This window comes from Acanthisitta chloris, unplaced genomic scaffold, assembly GCF_000695815.1.
Source record: "Acanthisitta chloris isolate BGI_N310 unplaced genomic scaffold, ASM69581v1 scaffold4076, whole genome shotgun sequence".
Lineage (NCBI taxonomy): Eukaryota > Metazoa > Chordata > Aves > Passeriformes > Acanthisittidae > Acanthisitta > Acanthisitta chloris.
The window spans coordinates 37,239-61,302 of NW_008678540.1; the positions used below are offsets into that span (position 1 = coordinate 37,239).

Below are 24,064 nucleotides of genomic sequence, written 5' to 3' on the forward strand. Positions count from 1 at the left end.
GACTACCTGGCAACACATCCTTCACATTCATACACAAGTAATGACATCAATAGCATGAATAGTGAATTTGGATTTGATGAGTACTAGAAAATAATTTGCAATACTGAGACACCTTGGACAACTGACTAGGAATGGAAAGAAATTGGGAATGGCATGAACAGAGTTTCCTTTCCCCCTGATCCCCTTCATCTTTGACCATCAGGGTTTGAAAGATTATATGGAAGAACAATAAAACTATCCAGTCCTTCTTCCTGACAAACACAACAGATATCTAACAAAGCAACACGATAGCTACTATCTTTTTTAATACAGGAAAGCTCAATTTCTTTTTACATAATTTATCCCTTGATATTAGAATGCCTGATGAAAACAAGTATCTGCTAAGGTGAAAGGGAATTCCAACATCACTGATAAACTCAAGAACTTCATTTCAGGTTTCCTTTTATGAAAGAAAACATAATTATTAAAATTATGAACAAAGCGTATTTAGACGATATCGAGTCTGGATTCTCAGCCAAGAGAAACCTCTCAGTCTTGCACAAAAAGAAAATATTTTGCTTAATATGTATCTCTGAACTTGATTTTCAATCTTATCAGAAGGTTTCTGCTGATTTAAATAATACTTATAACAACAAATGCTGGAAAAAGTAAAGTTAAATTACACTTCACTAGTAGTTTAAATCTTTTCCTCAGTCTCAACAAAACAGCAGTTAATCATCATACCAATAACCAAACAGAAGTGTGCATTCACCTACAAGTTTTTAAAAGAGGATATTTTTTAATCTGAAAGGATAATGAAAAAAGAAGGAGTAAAAGACTAACCGTTAGAATACTAAACATGCCAAGAATTGGCCATTTTAGAGATCTGAATATTCTCTGGAAATGCATGGATATTGCTCAGCAGGTCCTCAACTCCTTCTCACCACTGGTTGTCTTACCGCTTCTCTCTGTGCAAAGACTAACTAAATTGGAGAAAACAAAGGACTGATTTTTATAGTCAGTGTTTAAAACCTTCACTACTTCCCTTCAGTTCTGCCTGTGGCAGAAAGAAAGAAAACAGCCACCAGCAGAAAACCATGATAAAGAATGATAAGGTTTTATTGCTAAGAACATGCAGAGTACTTCTCTGAGTCTCCTACTTTCTTCCTTTGCACAACACTGTGCATAAAGAATTCACCACAGATGTGACAACCAGCTGGACTGTAACTCTTGAACTCTTGAATATTTCTCCCAGAACTTTCGGAAACAGTTACTAATACAAAGGATCAGAGGAGTGATGGAGATGCACTGCTAGTATATTACCTATCCAACTGACAAAGACTCATCTTCACAGAGCTGTCAACTACTGTAAAGATTGCAAAGATATAAAAGAAGATATTCATGATCAGTTCTCGCAAGAATTTCACCATTTTGATTTACTTTCAAACTCTCATACTTTCTGACACTAGTACTAAAAAATAAGTCTGAATAAACATGAAATACCTATATCACTATATTTAAATACTGCAAAAACTACTTCAGATTCTGGGCAAGACTTCAGAAACATATAAATTTATTTTAGAATTTTAACATATTTATATACATGTGCATAAATATTTAAAAAATAACTCATTCTGTATGTAGTATATACACATAGGTTTCAAACATTAGTATATATCTATATATAAAAATTGTCATTGATTTAACAGATATGTGGAGAACATATGGGAAAACACACTTTCAAATCATATGTATGTCCTTATGCTTACCAAATACACAATCAAGAAAAATCAGTCAATCTTTGGAGAGAAAATAACCTCAAAATTAGTATTTCTACTAGACTGCATATATGTATATAATATACTGTACCTTCATTTTTTACTGCAAACATAGTTAAACTCTGTATTGTGAACTTACCCACAGATTGGTGTATTTTCATCTGATCCAATTCTTCTTCAAGATTCAGTCTACAAAATAGGAAATTAAAAAAAAAAGAATGACAGGGCAATCATATAGCTCATTTAAAATCAGTTTTTAAAAAAGAAACCAAACCTATATCAATATATTACTGGGGAAAAAAAAGTTGTCAACACCCAGGAATTAGTTCTAATTTGACAACACTTAGCATACTTCAAACATAAGGAATATCTGTACGATGGCTGATTAAAATTTATAAATCATCTGAATTTCCAAAATTCAGACACAATCTTGATTTTAACATACACTAAGAAGTTTCAGCCAATCTTTTATTGGTAAGGAAATGCCTGAGATGAAAAGTAAACAGTAGAAAGTAGAATCATGTTAAGAGGGGAAAAAGTACTCTGTCTCAGGGGAAACCACTGCCCAAACTTCTGCAGATATATCTTACTATTCCTCTACTTCCAGCAACTATTTGAGAATCTTATTAACAAAATCTTTCCTTTCCTCTTCCAGCCCTGAACTGCTACAATATGACTACCATACTTTCTTCTGTAATATCAACCAGCTAAGGTCTGCACAACAAAAATACCTGGATTACTCTTTTTCAATTTATTAAAATTATATACAAATAACATTTCTGAGATACCAATGCTAAATTTTCCAAGTCAAATGGTAAATGTTAGAATGAGAGACATTCCTTTAAATTGTTCATTCATACTTGTGCTTTCTGATACAATTTCTGACTATGTAGTTGCACGCTTTTTCAGCAATAAAACCCCCACCTGTTTTAGCCTAGGAGCCTACAGAACTGAGCAGTCATTTAATATGCAGCTTTTGCTTAAAATATAAACACATATCCTATACAAATACATTATTCTAGTTCTGTTCTGAAAGTTGGATTGCTATTTTTCTCACAGTTGTTTCTGCTATACTCTGAACAGCAGCATCTCTTTCACAGGAAATTTATGTTTTACCCTACTTTATTCCCTGAGATAAGGCACAAAAAAAATCTGGCCAAAATATCTGCTAACTTAAGGAAAGGACTTAAAAAAAAAGTCTTTCATTATACACAGTATGTTAAAGCACATTGTATGTTAAGTGCACCTCTGACTCATCAATAAAATGTGAATTAAAAAGAAAATTATAAACATGAGAAGTTAAAGTAACCTGCTTTGCATAACACATAAGAATTTCAGGATCACTCAGCTGCATTCACAAGGTAGACTTTCTTTGCTCTTCTTTCATCCTCAAAGCCTCAGTCATCATCATTTCTAATACAGAGAGTACAGTGGTCTGTTTCCACACTGTCCTAACCCCTCACAGCATGTTAACTTTTTGTACTGAATGGCAAAATGTTTCCTTGGAAAAACATTGTTTACATAATTACATAATTAAAGACTGAAGTCAACATAACATACTTTCTGCTTGAACCTCTATCTTCTGAACAAGTTAGTCTTCAAGTTTAAAACACTATTTGAATGAACACATGTTTATGCATACATATAGCACCTCTCTACACACTAATTGACAAGCATACAATGATAATTGCACAAAATTTTTAAGAGCTAACTTTTACATAAAGATTTTTCATTAGGCTAATGAAAGACATGGACAAGTAAATAAATTATATGAAATAAGTAAAGGGGTGGGTTATTAGTCTGAATGTCTGAAGTGCCTCCAAATAAATTCATTTGTCTGTGAAACAGACTCCAACTGAAGTTATGATATATCTAAGCTGGAAAAATTTCGGTTAAATCCAGATAAGAAATTTCAATGTGCAATCCAAGATCCAACCCATACAAGTCAATGACTGGCTTGCATGAATTTTAGAAATACCCAATTGGATTAGCCCAGTGCCAGGTCCATCTATCACCAGTATTCTGCCTCCAGCAGAGGCAAAAGCAGATGCTGCTCAGGAAAGAGCACAATCCTAACAATTTCTGCAGTCTAATTCCAATTCTCTACCCTGGAAGTGGGATGTAAGCATAACTCTTCGTTTCTTCACCTTTAACTGGTCCCCTGTTGCTAAAAGAACCTTTCCTCCAGTGCCACAGCAATGGAATTTCTTTCTAACCTTTCATGTGAAGCCCTGTCAAAGGCAATTGGAAAATACATATCAGATTACTGTTATTACATAGTTACTGTCACCCTTCCACAATTCCAGCAGGTTAATGAAGCAGGATTTTCCTTTACTGGAGCCACACTAATGCTTCCCCAACAAAACTGTGTTGATCTGGGCCCAGCAATCGCTCTGCATCTCTGGTGTTTTTTGGTGGGTTGTTTGGTTTTTTTACTTCCAGCCCCCCTCTTTCCTGAAGACTGACTGCCATCTTCCCAAGGATGGCAGCAGTCAGGCTCACTGGTCTGCAGCTCCCTCTGGAGTCCATTCTGTAGATGGGAATTACAGTGGCAACCCGCCAGTCCACTGGCACAGAGGCTAACAATCAGATTACAGTTTGGTAATGTCTTACTGCAGCTTGTTCACACCCCTTGGCGTGTGAAGAATATTACTATCAAGATACTAACAACGAACTAACCTACCTGACCTCGACCTGTATAGTTACTTCAAATAGGTTTAATACCTTTGATGTATCCGCTACAAAGAACACGCAAATTGCTGGCGTCTTCTAAGTGTCATCATACAATCATAGAATGGCTTGGGTTGGAAGGGACCTTAAAGATCATCTAGTTGCAAAGATTGACTGAGCTGTTCTTTTATGGCATTGTAAACTCAGTATATCATTTTACACTACTATCATTAAGCAAACCTATACATTTCCTTACTGGCTTCTTTTTTACTTCATTCAAGTAAAATTTTACTGTAACAGCTTAAGCATCTCTGAAAACCACTCTTCAAAAGCCTTTTTAAGCTTCTTGACTTCCCACTTACAATTGCCCTGCCACTTTTTATTGGCTCTACCTTCTCACCAATGCAAGCTTATGTTTTAAATACTGACCTTTTCTCTGTGAGTGTTTTAAAAACATCGTCATGAAGTCCACAGAGAATGCTATTTAAGACTATCTGGGGGGAAGGGTTGGCTTGGAGTTATTTTAATTTCATTTTTTAAACTGTAGCCCTTAGTTCAGCTGGGTTTCAACTACAGCATCTTTCTTAAGTCTCCAACTGTTCATAGGTTTCTGTACTGCTTATTCTAGTGTTTGGGGGATTAGAGACTTTTTGGTCTAGTTGCTTCATTTATATGTGGTTCCCTTTCTAGAAAGTGAATATCCCTAGTCCAATAGATTTGCTTCACTCTCTTCTGATACTATTCAAATTAATTAAAACAAAAAACTCACATGAAACCAATACAGGCCTTCCTTATTTTCCTAGTGAACTTACAGAGAAAATCATCCTGGAATGATATCCAGTCACCTAATGGTCAAGGTGATTGAAAACAGCAAGCATATATTTACGAAGGGAAAATTTGCTTTACCAACCTCACTGTCTCTGTATGAGCTGACTGGCTGTGAGAATAAAGGGAGAGCAGGCATGTATACCTTGAATTTGTCAAGGCATTTGAGATGATCTCCCATCTCCTTATTCCCAAAGAGTTGAGATCTGAATTGAAAATTAGATAAGGTGTCTGGAAAATTGGCTGGGCTGTTAGGCTCAAGGGGTGTTGATCTGTCGTGTTGAGTACAACTGGCAGCTAGCAATTATAAGCATTCCTCAGGGATCCATAACAAAGCTGGTACTGTTTACTGTCTTTATTAACAACCTCAAAGATGCATTAGAGTGCCTCACAGGAAGTTCACAAATTATATAAAATAGAGGGAAGCAACTGAGAGCTTCAGCCAGTGGGCTGGCTCATGATGACTTCATAGCAAGGAAAAAAAAGGGCTGATGGGAACTTCATGAAGTTCACTTAAGGCTATTCCTGTTAGAATAACTGATTGCAACAGGAAAGGCTAGAAGACAACTGGCTAGAGAGCAGCTTTGCAGAAAAAATGGGGTCCTTCTGAGCAACATGTTGAACATTAGGTAGTAACATGCCTTTGTGGTGAAGGCTAACAACATACTAGCTCTATTGGCAAGAGTCAGTGATTTCCATGACTGATTCTATTCTGCTCTTCTGAGATGGCATGTGTGTCTTGGTTTTGGCTCCTCTAAGAAAGGCACTGACCTAATAGATTAAGTCTAGCAAATGGGTACAACAATGGTCAAGGATTGGGCACATGATTTATGATGACAAGATGAAAGAAAACCTCCCACCACCAACACCCTCTTCCTCCTATCCTTAAAAGAGTTCATTTACCGCAGGACCACTCTTGGTGCAAGAGGACATTGTCACATCAGCTAGACAGCAGATCTCATATCTCATTCATGCTCTCATCTAAGAGACTAGATTCTGGTGAGTTCTCCTTTTTCAAAAGTTATGCTCTTTGTGCCAGCACATATAAAATGTCTTACATGTAGAAACTTAAACATGTCACACGAAACCAAACTGAATAAATCGCATTCTACTGTGGGGACTGCGTCCTGAGTTCAGTGTTTTCTTTGATCTGGGGAAGCTAACATAGGTATCGCCTTCCTTTTTGAACCAATTACTGTCATCCTATCCTATCATATCCTATCCTAATCAGTTAGTTTGTTTCTTGTATTATTTTTAATATCTGAAGCTTGACAATAATTTGTTCACTAGCTTTTTAAGTTTTGAAGGCAAATATTAGGCCACTAATGGCCAACATGTTTGCACTGAGCAAATTTCTAACTATTTAATTCCTTTGGAAACATATTCTACACTGAACTCTAGTCAAACTTTAATTCTTTTCCTGAAAACCATGTAATAAAACAAAACCTTTAAATTACTCTAGCTAGAATTTGTAAAAAATAATCACCTGTTATGCATTATAACAAGAAATACACATCTAGTTCAGATCTATAAAATGAACCACAAAAGTACTGTAGCCTGCACTTTTTGCTACAAGAGTGCAGCTCAACAAAAGGAACATGGTCTTCTTGAAGAGCACAGCTCTTTGCAGGGACTGCATAATTGCTACTTTCCTGAAGAACAAGTGAACATGATCAGTTGGAAGAAGCATCAAAGAAGGTTCAAGTAAGAACTTCCTAAGGAGCAAGAAGGGCCTCTGAGGAATTCAAGGTAACAGAAGAAGTCACAGAAAACTGGTGAAGTATAATGCAACACTGAAAGAAGACTCAACCTGAAAGAACATAGTGGCAAAAAGCAGGGCTGGGGGAGGTACCTGCTTTCCAGCCTTTCATTTACACCATTGTCTCTCTCCACGCCTCAGAGAGATGCTCAAACTCAACAGGTAAGAATGGATTTATTTTTATGAAACCTTCCCTCCCTTTCCAAAAAATAATTCAAGGGAGTCTAAAGATAAACATTCTGGTGTGGTTTTTCACCCAAAAGTGGGATTGCCTTTAACAGACTATATCTGACCCACTAGTCTTTTAAATTATTCATGCTCAACTATTTTACAAAGCAGATTAGGTACCTGAAGAGACCTGTGATCCAGTTGCGCAGACGCTAGTGACATAAGATGCTTCCATCACTTACTGAGGATGAAAGAAGGATTGCCTCTGCAGTCCTTCAATTCAAAGGATCAAAAATAAGCTCTGTGAGGGTTAATGAAGAATGCTAACCTACTGGAACTACAGAGTCAGAAGAGCAGTGTCAAATTTCAGATATGGTGAATAAGAGCTTCTAGCACTGTTAGCTAATATTTCCTGTAATTATCTTAAGCATATGCTCACTGGATTTACTGCATCAGTTTTTGCATCGTTCAGTTTCAATTAACACATCAAACAATGGAAAGAAGAAATGCACCAAGTTTTGATCCTAACTGAAAGTGGATTTCTCTGTGCATTCAAAAGCCTTGCATTTGATTTAGCAAGTGCTGAGCAAAGGGCACTGTGTTTATTTCATCTGAAACCATCCAAGACATAAACTGAGGCAGAGAGACGGAATCTTTTAAGATGTTTCAACAGTGCAAAGGCAGTTTCTGTGTAAAGTAAAAATCCTAAGCTGACTGCAGACTCGAGGTATGGAAATTGAAAAGAAATCTTTGAATATTAGTACTTGTCTTCTCATCTTTTGACAGTAGAAATGCTGGGAGTTGAAGATGTTTCAAGACTAGGCAAGAGAGGAATTATGTTAATCTCCATATAACTGTGTTTCTACAAAGCTTTTTCTTTTAGGTCTGCTCCATGGATTTCACAATTTACAATTACCTCAACTACAAGTTTGATTTCAAAAAGAAAAAAAAACCCTAAACTTTAAACTTTTTATATTGATATCGAATAATCTTTTCTCCTAATAAATCCAATACATACTAAACAAAGTGAAAGAAATTATAAATTTACATTGCAGATTAGGTTATTGTCTTTCCTGTTTTAGATTATAATACTGAGTGGCACAAGTATTTTGAGTACAACTCTCTTTCCGAGTAGGGAAATTCAGCAATGAAACTGCAGGAGAAGAATAAACCTACAAAAATGTGCAAACAGTCAACTGTCTACTTTGGAAAGCAGTAACATCAAACATAGAGGACACTTTCAGTTTACCCTTTCACAAGTCTTCAAATGACAATATATCAGTAGACAAGCAAAGTGCTTTCTAGTTCTCTTTTCCATACTATGTATCTTTTTGCTTAAGCAAGGAAATAAAATATAATGCATAAAATTTATAAATCAGCACTTTTTTGAGGAAAACAAATTTCCTACCTTTTTAAAACCGAATTTTTAATTATATGGCTGCATTTAAGTTTGTCTGTTATTTATGTCAGCATCTCATAAACACTATCTCACGAATATGTCTATTAAACAATTATAAATCCTCAACTCTCTAAGCATTTTGCAAGAAATGAGGAACAGCCAGAAACTGAAGTTCATTTAGAGATGATCCCCCAGCACAAAAGGAAGAATATGTTGCATGTAGGTACCCAAATGCTGCTAAGCAAAACACACACAACGAGAAGAAAAGATTAAGGTTCTAAATTGAAATACACACAGCAATGTAGAACTCAAAAGAATGTCTATGGCTATCGGAATTGAAAAAAAAAACTTTTCTTTGGAAAAAAGGGTTTGCTCTATAGACTCAGAAAAGAAACCTTTGAACCATAATTCAAGAATGAATGATGGGATTTAAATACAATGGAAATATGCAGTCAAGAGAAAAGAGAAAGCAACCTAAGTGTGAGCATAAATTTGTCATTTCCAGCTCATGAGAAATTCACATCTTTTCACCTTGTGTCTTGACAAAGTCAAAGGCTGCTACTGCATTTTACTGTCTCTGACATATTTCAGTTGTGTTTTCATTCTATTATTTAATTTCAACTTTAAAAAAGAGAAGTTCCTTGGATATAATTTAAAACAATAGAGAGGAACAAGACATGATCTTTGCACAGGTGTTTATTAAATACTGTGAAGTACTCTGACAACTTACACAGTCTTTCATATTTATACATATTTTGATTACTTTGGTTTGGTTTTTTTTAACTTGAAAAATTATTTTCAAAATATGGCAAACAACTCTTTTCTGATGGCATTGGGGGAGCCTTTACAGTCCGGATTAGTTTCTAGCCAAAGTTGCAAAGAAGACTGTATAACTAGAAAATCTACGCTGAAAATTTACAGTAACAACCTACCAAATCTGATGATAATGAAGGCTACATAACTATGAGTGACACACAATAGCTGTCTCTAAGTTTAAGAATACACTAATCTTATGTCTGTCTATTAGATGAACTGAAAATCATCCTAAAATAACTATTTAGCTCCCACACAGATCTTTCTCCTTAGGACCATTTCTTAATGAGGGAGGAAGAAAAAGACAGTTTTTGCCATGTGCTTGAAAGACTAATAAAAACTAGTGGACTGAAAAAAATCCAGAATTTATAACTCCCTTCAAGAAAAAATGCCTTACTCTTATTTATACTCATATGTTGCATATTCTAGGAGCTTTGCTAAGTTTAAATGATAGTCCTTCAGATGGGAGATAAGTTACTTAAAGCCATACAAGGCCTAGAAAGTAGTGTACTGCTTTTCACCTTCATGCAGACCTGAAACTGCTAAATGGCATTTAGCCTTCTGCATAAAGAGGCCATGCTGCTGTAAGCATATCTGGTATAATTTTACTCTATTTCTTCAGTAATTCTTTCTCAACAATATGCATTCTCTTATCTGGTTCCAAAACAAGCTGTCATTCTGACAATGTAATTTACTCCAAAGTACTATGAAAGATTACTCTGTTGACAAGAAACAGTCCAGACCACCAGACGTCTTAGACTAGATGGTCAGAGAACAACTTCCAACTCCAAGGAAGAGCCATTGAGTCCTTGAAGTAACAGAAATCTACACCCTAAATTAGCAGCACTCTACTACTGGCACTTCCTGGAAGACTGTCAGAATCTTCTGATACAGCAGGTCAGAACTAGAATCATGCCTTTTGTTTTTACATCCTGAGAACAACCTCAAAGTGGTTTGTTTACAGCCAATAACTTCATGAAAAAATCATTCTTCTTACTTGTAACATATATACAAAATGCACCATTAGAACCAGGAAATCGTGCAGCATTCTGTTTTGTGTACCAATGCTACATTTCTATTTTCCATTCTGTTTTGTGTACCAATGCTACATTTCTATTTTCCAACTATGATTGCCACAGTCTCACTTGGTAATATTAGAACAAGGATACTAAGAAATCAAGACAGATCAAATCTATCAAGAAAACAGTTTATGATGGTATTGCATATATTAATTGACCCACAATTACAGTATCTGCTGCTTCCAGTATCATACAATATTCTGAATTCTATGTTTTGGCAATATAATACTTTTGATTACTCCTCTGTTACTTAGTTATTTTTTTAATACTCACTGATTTGGAATATAGGAAGAAGTAGCATATTAAAAACTGTGCTACAGAAACAGTTTTGCTAGAGGAATTACTTCTGATTTCTTTTAGGTTATAGCTAGGCATCAGCAAGAAATTCTTTGTAACAGTTGCTTACTTATCAAGTTACTAGAATAGGAGAAATGCTCATACCATCTGCATATAAGCAGGGCTTCTGCAAAATATACCTTCTTGCTAGAACAAAATATTCTAGTACTCATCATTTTTAATTGTCAGCAGTTCTAAAGATACCATCAGGAGCTCTCACACAGCTCCAGATCTAAGGTACATATACATATGCGCATTTGGGTCTCAATGCATTAAAGAAAAGGTAATTTAGAAAGACAGCATGAACTATAGCATAAACTTTCTCTCTGCACTTATGATTTTAAAGGGCTCCTTCCCTCTAGGGCTGCTGACCCTGGGTTAACCCATTGCCAAAGGGCTCTAGTTAGTCCTCTAGCAAACCACTGCCTCCTGAGTAATACACATCCCGTTACTCAGCCATGGCTCATCAGCAGCTTTCAACATCCACAGGTAAGGCAAGCAGGAGACTCCTACACTCCCCTGCATACAGATAAAAAGAATTAAGAGAGCAGGCTCATGGCAGTCTAAAATAAACATCCAAACAAACAATAAGACTTTTTTTTCCCATTTGTCCAAGGGAATTTTATCTGGAAAATAAAACCATGCAGAGAATCTAATTTCTAATAGAGCTGAATACATAAGATGGAATAACCCACTGAGGAAACCAACTCCTTCCTAAGGATTACATGTTGTAAGACTGCAGCAGGATGACTCTTTGGAGAAATAAGCAGAACCAACCACAATCTCCTAATGCATATTGTTGTTGGTGTGGACAGGTATCAGGGGGCTAGTCTGGGAGCTGCTGCAGTCAGGGAAGCCTTCCTTTGAGTCCAAGAGGTTAACTATTGCCTTTTCAAATGTATTCCTCCAGAGTCATGGAAGACTGTTAAAGACTGGAAAGCCAAATTAAGAAGAAAATCAGACAGAAAAAGGCTGCTAAGCAAGCTTTGCATGCTCTTTATCAGGGTCCTTAAAAAGTGACAGTAGCATTGCTTATTAAAGTAACCAAAAAAAGTAAGTTTTAAAGACACCAGGTCAAAGTAGTGTCAGGAATTTTTTCTTATCCTAAGCTTAAGCTAAATAGCCTTATAATCCTTGCAAGGAAAATGGGACAGCAGAAGTAGATCTGCTTTCTTCACCTCAGAAAAGAAAGGAGCTTGAGCAGAAAGACAGTATATCAACACAGAAACATCTAGGTAAGTAAAAGTACTTTCTATTCTTGAGCCTTCAAAAGGGTAAAAATTACGTTCTGTAAAACCAGGGTAGAATGCATATGAACATTACACACACACACATACTTTTTTTTGTAGAAAGCCCATACAGAAAATATAGGAGTAGGCTGTCATAAATTAGGTCTGATACATCACAATGCAAACACTAATTTTCATTTTCTGCTACTCCAAAATTGTCCAGAGTCAGGAAAACCAAGTTGGGCATAAACTTTATGCAACTTTTCTATGTGAAATACCACTCTGACAGAAATTCTTCACTTTGTTCTTACAGCATTATGATTCAAGTACATCTGCCTGCAGTAAGGGCAAAATATGCTCTTTTCATGGGTCTGTATATTTATGTGTCAACTGACAGCCTTGGGAGGTGAGAGCAAACCTGGAAGCAGGTGTTTGATGTAGACTGTGCAAGAGAGCAAAAACCATTACATATGTCTGGGGATAGCACTGCCAAAATAAGAGTAAAGCAAAAAGTACTAGCATTACTTCCACTTTGTGATCATACAAACTAACCAGCATGATTTACTGGAATTCCTTTACAGGACAAAAAATGCAAACTTAAGAGTTTACACTAAGACGTGTGCAGTCTTAATTAACAAAGAAAATGAAGTATTTGCTTCACAGAGTCTTTGAGCTATCTTACTTGTCCATTCACTTCCCAGAAATATGTCTTTATCATTCTTGTTTCCCAATTCAGTCATTTATAGGATGGATAAAAATTGCAAGAAGCAGTATCTGTTGGTGCTAAGTAAAGTCTTTCTGATTTACAACCCACATTCAGGAGCAAAAAAGGATAACAACAACTCTCCCACACCAGTCCAATGTCTGTTGACATAACAAAAAATTGAATAGTGTCATACCTGTCAAGAGTGAGTTCTAAGATGTATTTCAAATTAATAGTCACTCCAAAACCAAAAGAAGTGCTAGTGACTAATATAGTTTCAACAGGCAGCATAACCTTTAGCTTGCAAAAAAGGTGGTGGAAACACACGATTAAAATTTTATCTACTGTTTAGCAACCTTTAATTTGTTTCACTGTAGCATAAAATCCAGCTTATTGACTAGAAATTGTTCAAAGAAAATATAAATACTATATTGTGTGAACTATGCTTATTATTGCAATTATCAGTTCTACATTCCTTTACAACAAGACTATCATAACAGCCTTGTAAACAGTGTTCACCTGCAGCTAGTTCAGAACAGGTTCAACCTCAAGGGCCAAGACTGGGGTACCACTGCAATCAACGTAAGTCAAACCACACAGGACGAGGACTCCATTGTATGAATATCAAGGGGATTTTATTGTTGCATCAGTGCTTTTAAACTTTATATAAACCTCAGATGACAATGCACTCTAGTCTCTATTGCCCACAGCCTGTTGTTAGTATGGGGTTGGTTTCCAGTAGTGCAAAGTAAGGATGCAAATCAATTTCCTAAATAATTTCTTACACTGAAATATTTGAGTTCTAGGAAAATGTGGATGATTCCATGTTTATTCTCATGTGATCATGTTTGAAACAAGCAAATACACAATGCTTATTAGAACATACATACTGAATTATTTAATTAGGAAAAGATCCAAAAGCATTAAGCTAGGCTAAACTTTTGCACGTATATGCATATTCTGCCTTATGCAACAAAAGAAGGCTAAGTAGTTTATCACAAAGATCATTCTAGGACACAAGAACATCCAACATGCACATCTGAGTTTCTAGAATTCCAAAGTGGTACACTTTAGGAAAGAGTTCAAGAGATAAGGGTACAATACATAAGCAATGCTTAATAATTTTAATTGCAAAATATTATTTACACTCTTTTAAGAAAACGTCTCTACATCTTAGCAAAATTGCGTTGTTGAAGTATTTGCAGAGCTGAGGTACATGTAAACATGAAAATTTGTGATTTCCATTCCAAAATCAGTACTATTTAAAGGAAAATTGAAAACTAGTACCATATGCTAAATTAATCTTGCTAGAAAGCACCAAGCACTGCTACCTTTACCAGAATTCCCAGGACCTCCATAGAAAGTGTTGGAGAGAAACTTACATTCATTACTCCTGCCTTATGCTCTTGATATAGCAGTCCGACGTGTTACAAGCCTTGGGGTGCCTTGGTGTATAGACTGTAGGTTCATAGGCTTCTTCTATGAACATTCAGTACAGTTTAACAAGATACACTTTGTACTTTTTTTTATACATACATACATATCTATAGGTTGAAAAATCAGACATTCCCATCTAAACGCTGAATACCTTTTGTCTAGGCCATAGAGATAAGAAAAAGACAGCACTTTTGCAGGCAGTGTGCTTACTATAAGTCAAATTAATTTCTAAAACACTCTACAGATATCACTGTGATCCAACAGCAAGGCAGGCAATAGTTCTGTGTAACCAGTATAAAAGGAAGCTAACATAGAGGCCTTACCTTTCTCCACCATCTTTCTGCTATTCCTGTCCCTGACAATGCCCAAATTTTATCACTAATGCCACTGTAATTCGGCCTTTCCCTCCTTCTCTACTATGGAAAAATGCTTAGCAGCATGACTGCATGTTTTCAGTACCACACAATCCCATCATGTATGAGAAGGCACTGAAGTACAAATATCTGCAGACAAGAAAATCTGATTAAATATCAAAGAACAAAGGAAAAACACCAACACAACTGATTTCAAAAAATACACTAAGCCCCCAAATTTGTCTGTTAGCTAGGACACAGGAAATTACAAGATCTGGTGGACACAGGTAATGTTCTAGAGACAAGCTTAACAATTAAAGAGCATTAATCTCATCATCCCTGACATATCACTCCCACCGGAAAACAGTTAGCTGACACAGTGCCTTGTGAAAATGTAACTGGAAGCTTGCTAGAAAAGAGAAAATAATCCTCTTCACAAAAAGGGCCATGTGCCTTCACTATGCAAAAAAACCCAAATGACTTCATGTGGCATTTACAGTTCTGACTTTTGTCCTTTAAAAAGACCATGTAAAAACTAGACCCTGTAGTACACCTAATGCTGCTGTTTCTTACACTTCTATGTATTTTAGTGCCCTCTTTCACGTTCTCATACTTGAGCCTGACTCATTTCCACTGAGCAACATTCAGTTCAGCCAGTGAACATGCACCTTTGTCACAACCCTCTGAAGAGTCACACCACCAGATGCACAATTTAGGCTGTAATTGCTTTCAGTAGAATGACAGGTGTAATTTCCATCTATCCATCCAAAACCTAAACAAACACATACATGCTATCATTTTAACTGTATGTGCCTTTGCACTAAGAATTACTAACTGCAGAAAAAAGTAAACAAGAGCCCTGACCTACTGGATTTGCATATTTTGCAGTAAGAAGTCTGCTATGTCCCAACACTCCTAAAAACAAGAACCAGAAAGATTACTTTACAGAGATAGCACGTAAGTCAGATGGGCTTCACACTGTAGGTGACACAAAGTGCATGAATGCACTTAGTTCCAAATTAATCTGGTACACGATGTAGCTATTGAGTGGAAAAAAGTTTAAAATGCTGTGGTATTTGGATGTTGTACACAACAATGGAGGTTTAAACTATAAAATACTACATATTAAAAAATGTGGTCTTTCATTACCAGATATTTCCTATTACCAGAGACAGTCAAGGTTATTGAAACTGCATTATTTCGGCAGGCTCCCTAGAACAAAAGAGGCAGTGGTGGGTAAATGATATTCAAGATGCAGAGGAAGTAATAAAGCCTAGGTTTGTGTTTCTTACTGCCACCATTCCAGAACAGTTAAATTAGCTTTCCTACACCATACTCATTCTGCTAGCTAGAAAAGCCAAGAGGCATCACATACTGTTGCTGGTCCCAAGTTAGGCTCCTGTCAACTAGCTGGTTACATGCCACTAGAACAACTGCTCTGACTCCATAGGAGTAAGGAAAGGAGAAATTGTGTGGTCTTTTCTTGAAAAATGAAATCTAATAAGAAACCTTTATTAAATAGCTGCTATAGCAGAACAAGGATGCTACTGAGCTTGCAATGACTCCACATGCTTTATAGATCCAGAGCACATTTCCTACCTGGAGGACATGCACAGCTACCCAGGCACTCAGAGGAAAGAATGACTACCAAAGGTTCTTTGAGTGATGTGGCTGACTCTTTCACTTTACAAATGTTTCCTCCCTATCACTAGCTGCATATGACCATACCATATGGACAACAAATTTCCAGTTAACTGTGAAAATGATGACTTATATCATAATGTCTTATGTTGAAGAGTGTAGTAGGTCAAATAACTCACTGTTGCGGGTATCAATTACCAGATCTCCTACAAAGTAATCCAGAATGAAAGATGCAAAATTGTAAGCTTCCAGAATAGTTTATGTATAGTCATCTTATCTATACCTTTTGAAGGTCTGCACATAAAGGCCAAAGGGACAGGGTACCCCTGCATACAGCAATCCAGATTTTAATATGGAAATGCTGAAGTATTTTAAATTAGGCAGCTTGCAATCAAGAAGTAGTTCAATTGGACATGATACATGCTCATTTACCCTGAAGTTCATCAAAATAGAAGTAGTATAGCTACAAAAGTGAAGCTATTGAAAGTGGGAAGAATATGTCTATGGATGCATCTGTAAAAACAGCTCTATAAAAAGTAAGACAGTATTTAGCACTTCAGAGTCAAGATTAAAATAATTCATCTAAAAGCCTGATACCTATAATGTCTCTACATATATTTGTGTCTATGTTTGCATGTATATCTATAAAAATTTATCTGTCTGTAAAATGATATGCCTATTTTCATGTTTTTCTCACCACAGAATATGAACAGTAACACAATGCCTGCTTCTGCAGCCTGCAATAACACGATACTAACATGAACTGACTGCAGTGTAACACTGGTATTGCATACTTCATGCAGAAAATGACCCACATGAGAAGATCTGAACGGGACATCCTTGTGGAGCTGTGAAATTATTTTTGCTTGGCCATTAGTATTAATAAACACTTCAAAGAATACTTAGGGAATTTATTTCACCTACCTGTTTTTGTTTCTGTTTGTAACTCTTCAATTTGGGCATGAGTTTGGTTGATAGCTGCTATAGGATTTCTTAAGACAATGAATTCTGATGTCTTAAAAGTTAGACTATTTTCTTAGCTACCAGATCAGATCTCAAAGTGAATTTGAATTCTGGATCTTTTCATTGTGGTTTTGTTTTGTCTAATAAAAAAAAGGGTGTTAAAAATGAGATTTTATAACTCATAAAATTAAAAATTAAGCTTTCAACCTACACCATATATGTGGTGGAATATAATCTGATCTCATTTGTTAAAGACTAAATAGTGGGAGAGAAGGCTTAATAAAGATGCCAGGTAAAAATAACACTCAAAACACTTCTATATAGTTAGAGAAAAATTATTCTGTAATGCACTTAGTCTAAAGATAAATCATAGCAATAACAAAAAAAAATTCCTCTTCCTCTACACAGTCAAAGAGGATTGGGTTAGAGAACACCTAGGCGAACATGACGAAAACAAGTCATTTTAGAAAAGTTTAGAAAAAAGATTTTACTGTAAGGGTGGTAAGACACTGGAACAGGTTGCCCAGGGAAGTGGGTGGCAGAGGCTGCCCCAACCCTGGCAGTGTTCAAAGACAGGCTGGATGAGGCCTTGAGCATCCTGGTCAAGTGGGAGGTCCATGGTAAGGGGGGATTTGACTAGATGATCTGTAAAGCCCATTCCAGCTCCTAAAGTTCTATGATTCTATGATTCTATTTGTCCATGTGCCTCGATGGGATGCATCCACAAGTGCTGAGAGAGCTGTCGAACACTATAGCTGGGCTCCACACAATCATCTTTGAAGGATCATGGAGGTCATGAGAGGTGCTTGAGGACCGGAAGGAAGAAAATGTCGCTCCAGTCTTCAAGACAAGAAGGTGATCAGGAGTAGTCAGCATGGCTTCATTAATGGCAAATCACACTTGACCAACCTGATTGTCTTCCATGATTAAACAACTAACTGGATGGACGAGGGGAGAGTAGAGGATATTGTCTACCCCAGCTTCAGCAAAGCTCATAGGCAAATTCAGGAAGCGTGTACTGGATGAGTGGACACTGAGGTGGTTGGAGAACTGGCTGGATGGTGGGTCCCAGAGGCTTGTAATCAGTGGCACAGGGTCTAGTTGTAGGTCTGTCACCAGTGGTGTCTCCCAAGGGTCAATACTGGGCCCTGTATTATTTAACTTCTCCATCAACTACTTGGAGGAAGGGACAGAGTGCCTCCTCAGCAAGTTCATAGATGACACAAAGCTCAGGAGTGACAGATACCCCAGAGGGTTGTGCTGCCCTTCAGAAGGACCTCAACAAGTTGGAGAGATGGGCAGAGAAGAACTGTCTGAAATTCAATGAAGGCAAGTACAGGGTCCTCCACCTGGTGAGGAATAACCCCAGGCACCTGTACAGGCTGTGGGCCAATCAATGCCACACATTCTGCATCAACACTCTCCAAAAACTGACTCTGACATGAGGCATTCTGAACTTCATGAAAACAGAAAACTTCATCTATTTTTAAATAGAGGTGCTTAACCTTAAGTCCTAAAATCCTATATTTTTCTGTATTAGTGATCAGTTTGACAGGTGCAGTGTTTAACAGCTTACATGAAAGTCCTAACAATCCTTGCCTGTGATGAGAAGAGTTTGTAAAAGAAAAGACCTGATAGAAAGCAGTGGCTGACACAAAGTCCACCAATTTTAAGAGGATTTGGAATTAGGCAACACCAGAACAAGTGACTTCCCAAGCAAGTTCAGTTTTTACTGACTTAAAACCAGATTTCATCACTTATAAACTGACAGTTTACAGCATACTAATATTGGTAATGACCACTTTGGAGTCTAGGACATGCATCAATGAGCTTTCCTTGGCTCTACACTACACCATATTTATTATCCACCCATTGTCAGAGCAATGCACGTGCAGACTAAAGACATTTTACATCATTGCTTTACCCCTCAGAGGATGGGAGAGTAAATCTTTCTAACAAGTCAAACACACAAACACTCTTTTTTTTTCCAATGTTCACCCTTAGACCTCGTCAGAGACAGAAATTACACATGTTAAAAGTTAAAATTACTTACATCAAAATAAAATCCCTACACAGACACTCTTCTTTAAGCAGTGCTGCATTGGTTTTGGCTTACACATGTTCTACATCAACTTCAGCTTACAGTCAAGAGGCTCTATCAAATTAAGTTCATCCACAAAAGCTATGGGCTAGCCTGATTTACTTCAACTGCTTGGAAAATCACACATATAAGTAATTGCTACAACTCTGCAGATCATATCCTTTATCCAAGAAGCTTAAAAAAGAACACATGCAATATAAAGAAGCCCTATCCACAGATCTAAAAAGTACACTTAACATAGTATTGACTTTCTTAAGAAAATGAGCTCAGATCTTGAGATACTGACTTGCTTCAACAAATTAAAGACAGTCATTATTAGAGAAAGACAGACATAAACCCCACAGCAGTTATGTATTAATTTCCTCTTTATTTCAACTAACAATAGCATTGCCCATAAGGAGCAAAAAGCACCTAAACCCACAGAAGGAGTTCACCTCAATGACGGTGCTGCACTGGCTTCTTACTAAGTACTCTGCATAATTTTGCAAACCCATTTTGTCTTATAAATTCTGTGTTTTGAAGAGCTCAACTGTCTGCTCATGCCACCTCACTATAACCAAATCAGGGCCATTGATCTGCAACATACCAGACATAAGGATGTTCCCCGTAATGTGACTGCACAGGAGCCCTGGAAAAACAGTCCAACTGAACCAACCTTCAGGGTGTGCACAGTACATAAGCAATTCCTCTTTCATGGCTTTGTGTGAAAAAGAAGGCTAATGCTACTGCTCCTGAGTTACTACTGCCTGTGGTGCAAGTGTTCATTAGTGATGGAAGGAGAATTACAAGTGCAATTACATGTATGGCAAGAAAGTGTTCTTTCCTACATAAAAGTACAAAAAGAAACACCACAAAAATAATTACATGTGATAATTTGTTGTTAGCGTTTCAAAATAGCAAACAAAGATGTGACAATGAAGTGACAAGAACAGACATACAACTGTAACTGGCGAATATAAGAATACCCCAGGCAACACAGCTACTGGCAATATTGTCTGTAATACACTAAAGCAGTTTATGGGCAACACTAGGACTTACATAGTACAAAACAATTTGCTTCTGCTGAAATTCTGCAATAGCAGCCTTCATGGTACCGCCACAAAATCAGTTTGCATTGTGACCCATTGGGAAAACACATTTTCTTTAATGTTGACAAAACCAAAGTCTGAATAAAACTTTCTATGATGTCTTGATTCTTAAATTACAAAAAAAAAAATCAACTTGACTTACAGAAAGTGTTAAATAGCAGCAAAGGGCTAATTATACCATACTAACTTCCTTTTGTCTAGTATAAAAGGACATTTTCTTACTTTGCCTGGCTGAGTATAATAGCCTATGAATTATGAGATCAAAGCAGCAAACTGTATGTTTTCTAAAGTAAGAGTTTCCTTCACCAAGTTTTACACTTACTACAGCTGAAAGAGCTGTGTGAAGGGATCAGCACTAAACCCAAAGGACAGGCTATGCACAGCAAGAAAGAGAGCAACTCCCTCGTGCTTTTTGCAGGTCACTACCAAGGACCATGTTAGCAGATCCACACCAGACCCTTAACAGGCAGCTCTGCTGCTACCAGTAATTAGCTTGGACAGCTCTGGCTCCAGGAGTAGCAGCAAGGCTACACCATAATGAGCTCAGCTGGGATTAGCAGGACAGGGCAGGGAACCAAGAGAGCTGAGGCATTCTGCATTGCGTATGTATCACAGAGATCAAACAAGGATGGCTGGCTAGGTTATCCCCTCACCACCTCATTCCAAAAATGAAGCACGGCAGTGTGTAAAATACAGGCTAATGAAGAGCGACACCTCCAACAGATGAGAGCCACATTAATTAACACAATCCCTAGATCATGGAATACAGTTTCTGTTAGTGCTAGCAAACTTGTAACTTGTCACTGATTTAAGAGAGGCAAAAAAAAAAAAGAGAAAAAAAGAGAAAAAAAAAGAGTTGATGTTTCCCTATTCAGCTTTTGGTAGAGGATGTTTTTATATTGGAATTTTTCAAGGAATCCCTCCTATATGGCCTGCAATGCACCACCTTCAGAAAAAAAACCCAGTATGTTTCTTTATTTAAAAACCATTTAAGAAATGGACTCACTTTTCAATCAACAGCTTTTTGTGTTCCCTTTTGAAAAAAGCCAGTTCATTCCACACTGCATCAGGATCCTCTTGACAAAGCTGACAGGGATCTGCATGTTGGTATCTGCTTTTGCTACTTTCAAGCCTGTTTCTGAGGGGAAAAAAAAGGTTGTTTGTTTACAAGTATCTATATGTTTTAGGAGGACCAGACAAAAAGCATCCTTGCTTTCAGAAAATACAAGTTTTCAAGTACAGCACCTACTGAAACCAAATTTAGTTTGAGGTATATGTTCCATGAGGCATGAAACCCTAACTGTGGGATTACAGAGAAATTCAATTACCTGGTTTCACTCAGACATTGTGCTAGTATGGTACCATGCCTCTCAACTGACATGCAGCAGAACAGCGTCACCCACATTCTGCCAACATTACTTCCAGTACTGGTATGGGAGAGCAGAAGCTGAAACAATCACACAAGCTCCTGGGAAAAAAAGAGGAGAGCACCAGCTCCCCCAATGCCCCAGCAAACCAATCAGGAAGTTACACTAATGCCCACTGTAAAACAAATTGTTGTTCCACAGTCTAATGAAAGAATAAACTATCACTGGATAACAAGATATATCAGGAAAAAGCCTACTGAATTTAGGAAGGCAGAAAAAGAAAATTACAACATTTCATAGTTTTCCTGTCATTAAAATGTTCATGTATTTTAATAATGAAAAAGATAAAAATTGTATTAAAAATCCTTTATGAAATCAATTTAAAACTCTCTGCAGTCTAAATTCCTACTGGGCATAGAAATAAACTCTTAGGGAATGTGGTAACCTCCTAAGGGCCCCATCATCTTTGCAGTCACGTACATCAGTGGAAGTTGTATGTACACTGACAGGTGGATTAGGTCCCATCAGCTGCCATCTCGACAACAGATACTAATCTATGAAGAATAAGGAGAATGGGGTCCTCCATCACTTACAGAGGATCAGAAGTGCCACATAAGTACCTGATACTGAGTTCTTAATGCACAATTTACATTACACCAGCAATACAAAGCTTTTTGAGATACCAAAATAACAGACTGTTATTGTTCCAGACTGGTTTTATTTGTGTCTCAGCTACTTTCCTTTGTTTAAGTGTATTAAAAAGGATAAAACAAAGCTCTTCTAGTGTGGCTTCATACAATTCTGTTCTGATGATAAAAAATATCAAAGGCTCGTTATTTTCAGCTCATCTTAAATATAGATTAAAAAAAATCAGATGAATGAATAAAGATTTAGCATTAATTTTTTCCCAATACCTACTTTTCCCACATAAATTTCTGTCATGATACAAGCTGGTCTCATTTACTTTAAACAGAAAGAGAAGTCGCTTTTGTCTCTCTTTCCTTATTCTTCCTTTTTTTAAAAAAACTTAACTATCAGAACCAGAACATTCAGTGCCTCACTGTATATCAATTTTGATTTTACTGTCTTTATCTAGCTTGAATTTTTTTATCTTTTCAGCCTTGGCCTCTCACTGGACCATGAATGCCTACTGAGCTTTAGAAACAGAATTAAATAATTTCATTGAATATAGTAACTATCATCCTGTAGTCATTTCCAGATTGCACTGACTTTAAAACAGTGAGCTAGGAGAAAAGATCAACCATGTTTTTCCTAAATAAACAAAACCTTCTTCATTGTAATTTAAACAAATATATTTGTCATTTTGCTTGGATATTTCAAAAAATCCTCCTTTGCTTCCACCAATGCCTGTAGCAGTTTTGTACTTTATTATTTACATCCACACCTTTTCTTTTTCTTTTCTAAAAGACAAACTGTTCTTAAGTAAATGCCACAGTATTTCAAAGCAATGCAAATCTACTCAGATAGGGCAGAGCATTACTTATATATGAGGGACAGTAGGAAGCTTTATGTCACACTGGACTTTGAACAGCTACCAGTTTTGCAGCATTTTCTGTGACTCTTTGTTCAGAGAGTTACAAAGTTTGAGCCAAGATTACTCAGTATTGCTTTAGTTGCAAAAAAAAGAAATAATCTGAACAAAACACGTGTTTACTGAGCTGTAGGTGCATCCTAAAGTCCTACTACAGCCACAAGGAAATTAGTTTCTTGAAAGATGTCCTCAAAACCAGCAGTGTCTGATAACTGAACTGATAAGAATTGCTAGCATACCTCCAAGTGCATCTGTTCACCAAAAATCTAACTGTCTGCAAAGCACATTAAAAAAAAAAAGAATTTCTGCATACGATTTTCATTACTCTAAGTAGAACATAATGGAGAATTATATAGATAATATTAATTATTTCAATTTTTACGTGGCAGAGTCTTTCCATTAATAAAGAGGTATCAGTCCAATTGTTTTGTAAAATAATCAGAAATAACTGATTTCTAAATAATTTAACAGATGAAAACACCGTGCTTTCATGGACATACTCTTTTTCCCCTACTAGGAAGGGGATTTTAAGATTAGCTGCAGCTACTATTTGAATCAGTGAATGTTAGAGAAGCTATTATTTCTACATTTTTAATGAGTAAAACTATTCCTGAAAACTATTTTAAACATAATGAACAATTGTTTTCTTACACAAGATTAAAAACGTACACAATCAACAAACAGAATAAACTGGGGAATTAGACAAATATAAGTAAGCAGCCCCAGCAGACCTTTGCCCACAACACAGGCTCACAATGAGATCCTAAATAAAGTAAGTCACAGTGTCAGCTCAGTACAGTTTCAATTTTTCTCATACAGGGGAA

General features: G+C 36.7%; 1 protein-coding gene across 1 annotated transcript in view; it reads right to left on the reverse strand.

Annotated features, from left to right (window-relative positions):
* The window catches only part of LOC103804300 (centlein-like), a gene marked incomplete at its 5' end in the record, with an annotated part of 62,621 nt that overhangs the window by 32,765 nt on the left and 5,792 nt on the right, over nucleotides 1–24,064 (reverse strand). Inside the window, 2 exons of the mRNA XM_009076907.1 lie at nucleotides 1,897–1,946; nucleotides 21,328–21,453. Of these exons, the coding sequence (XP_009075155.1) occupies nucleotides 1,897–1,946; nucleotides 21,328–21,453 (176 nt within the window). The remainder of the gene's footprint in view (nucleotides 1–1,896; nucleotides 1,947–21,327; nucleotides 21,454–24,064) is intronic.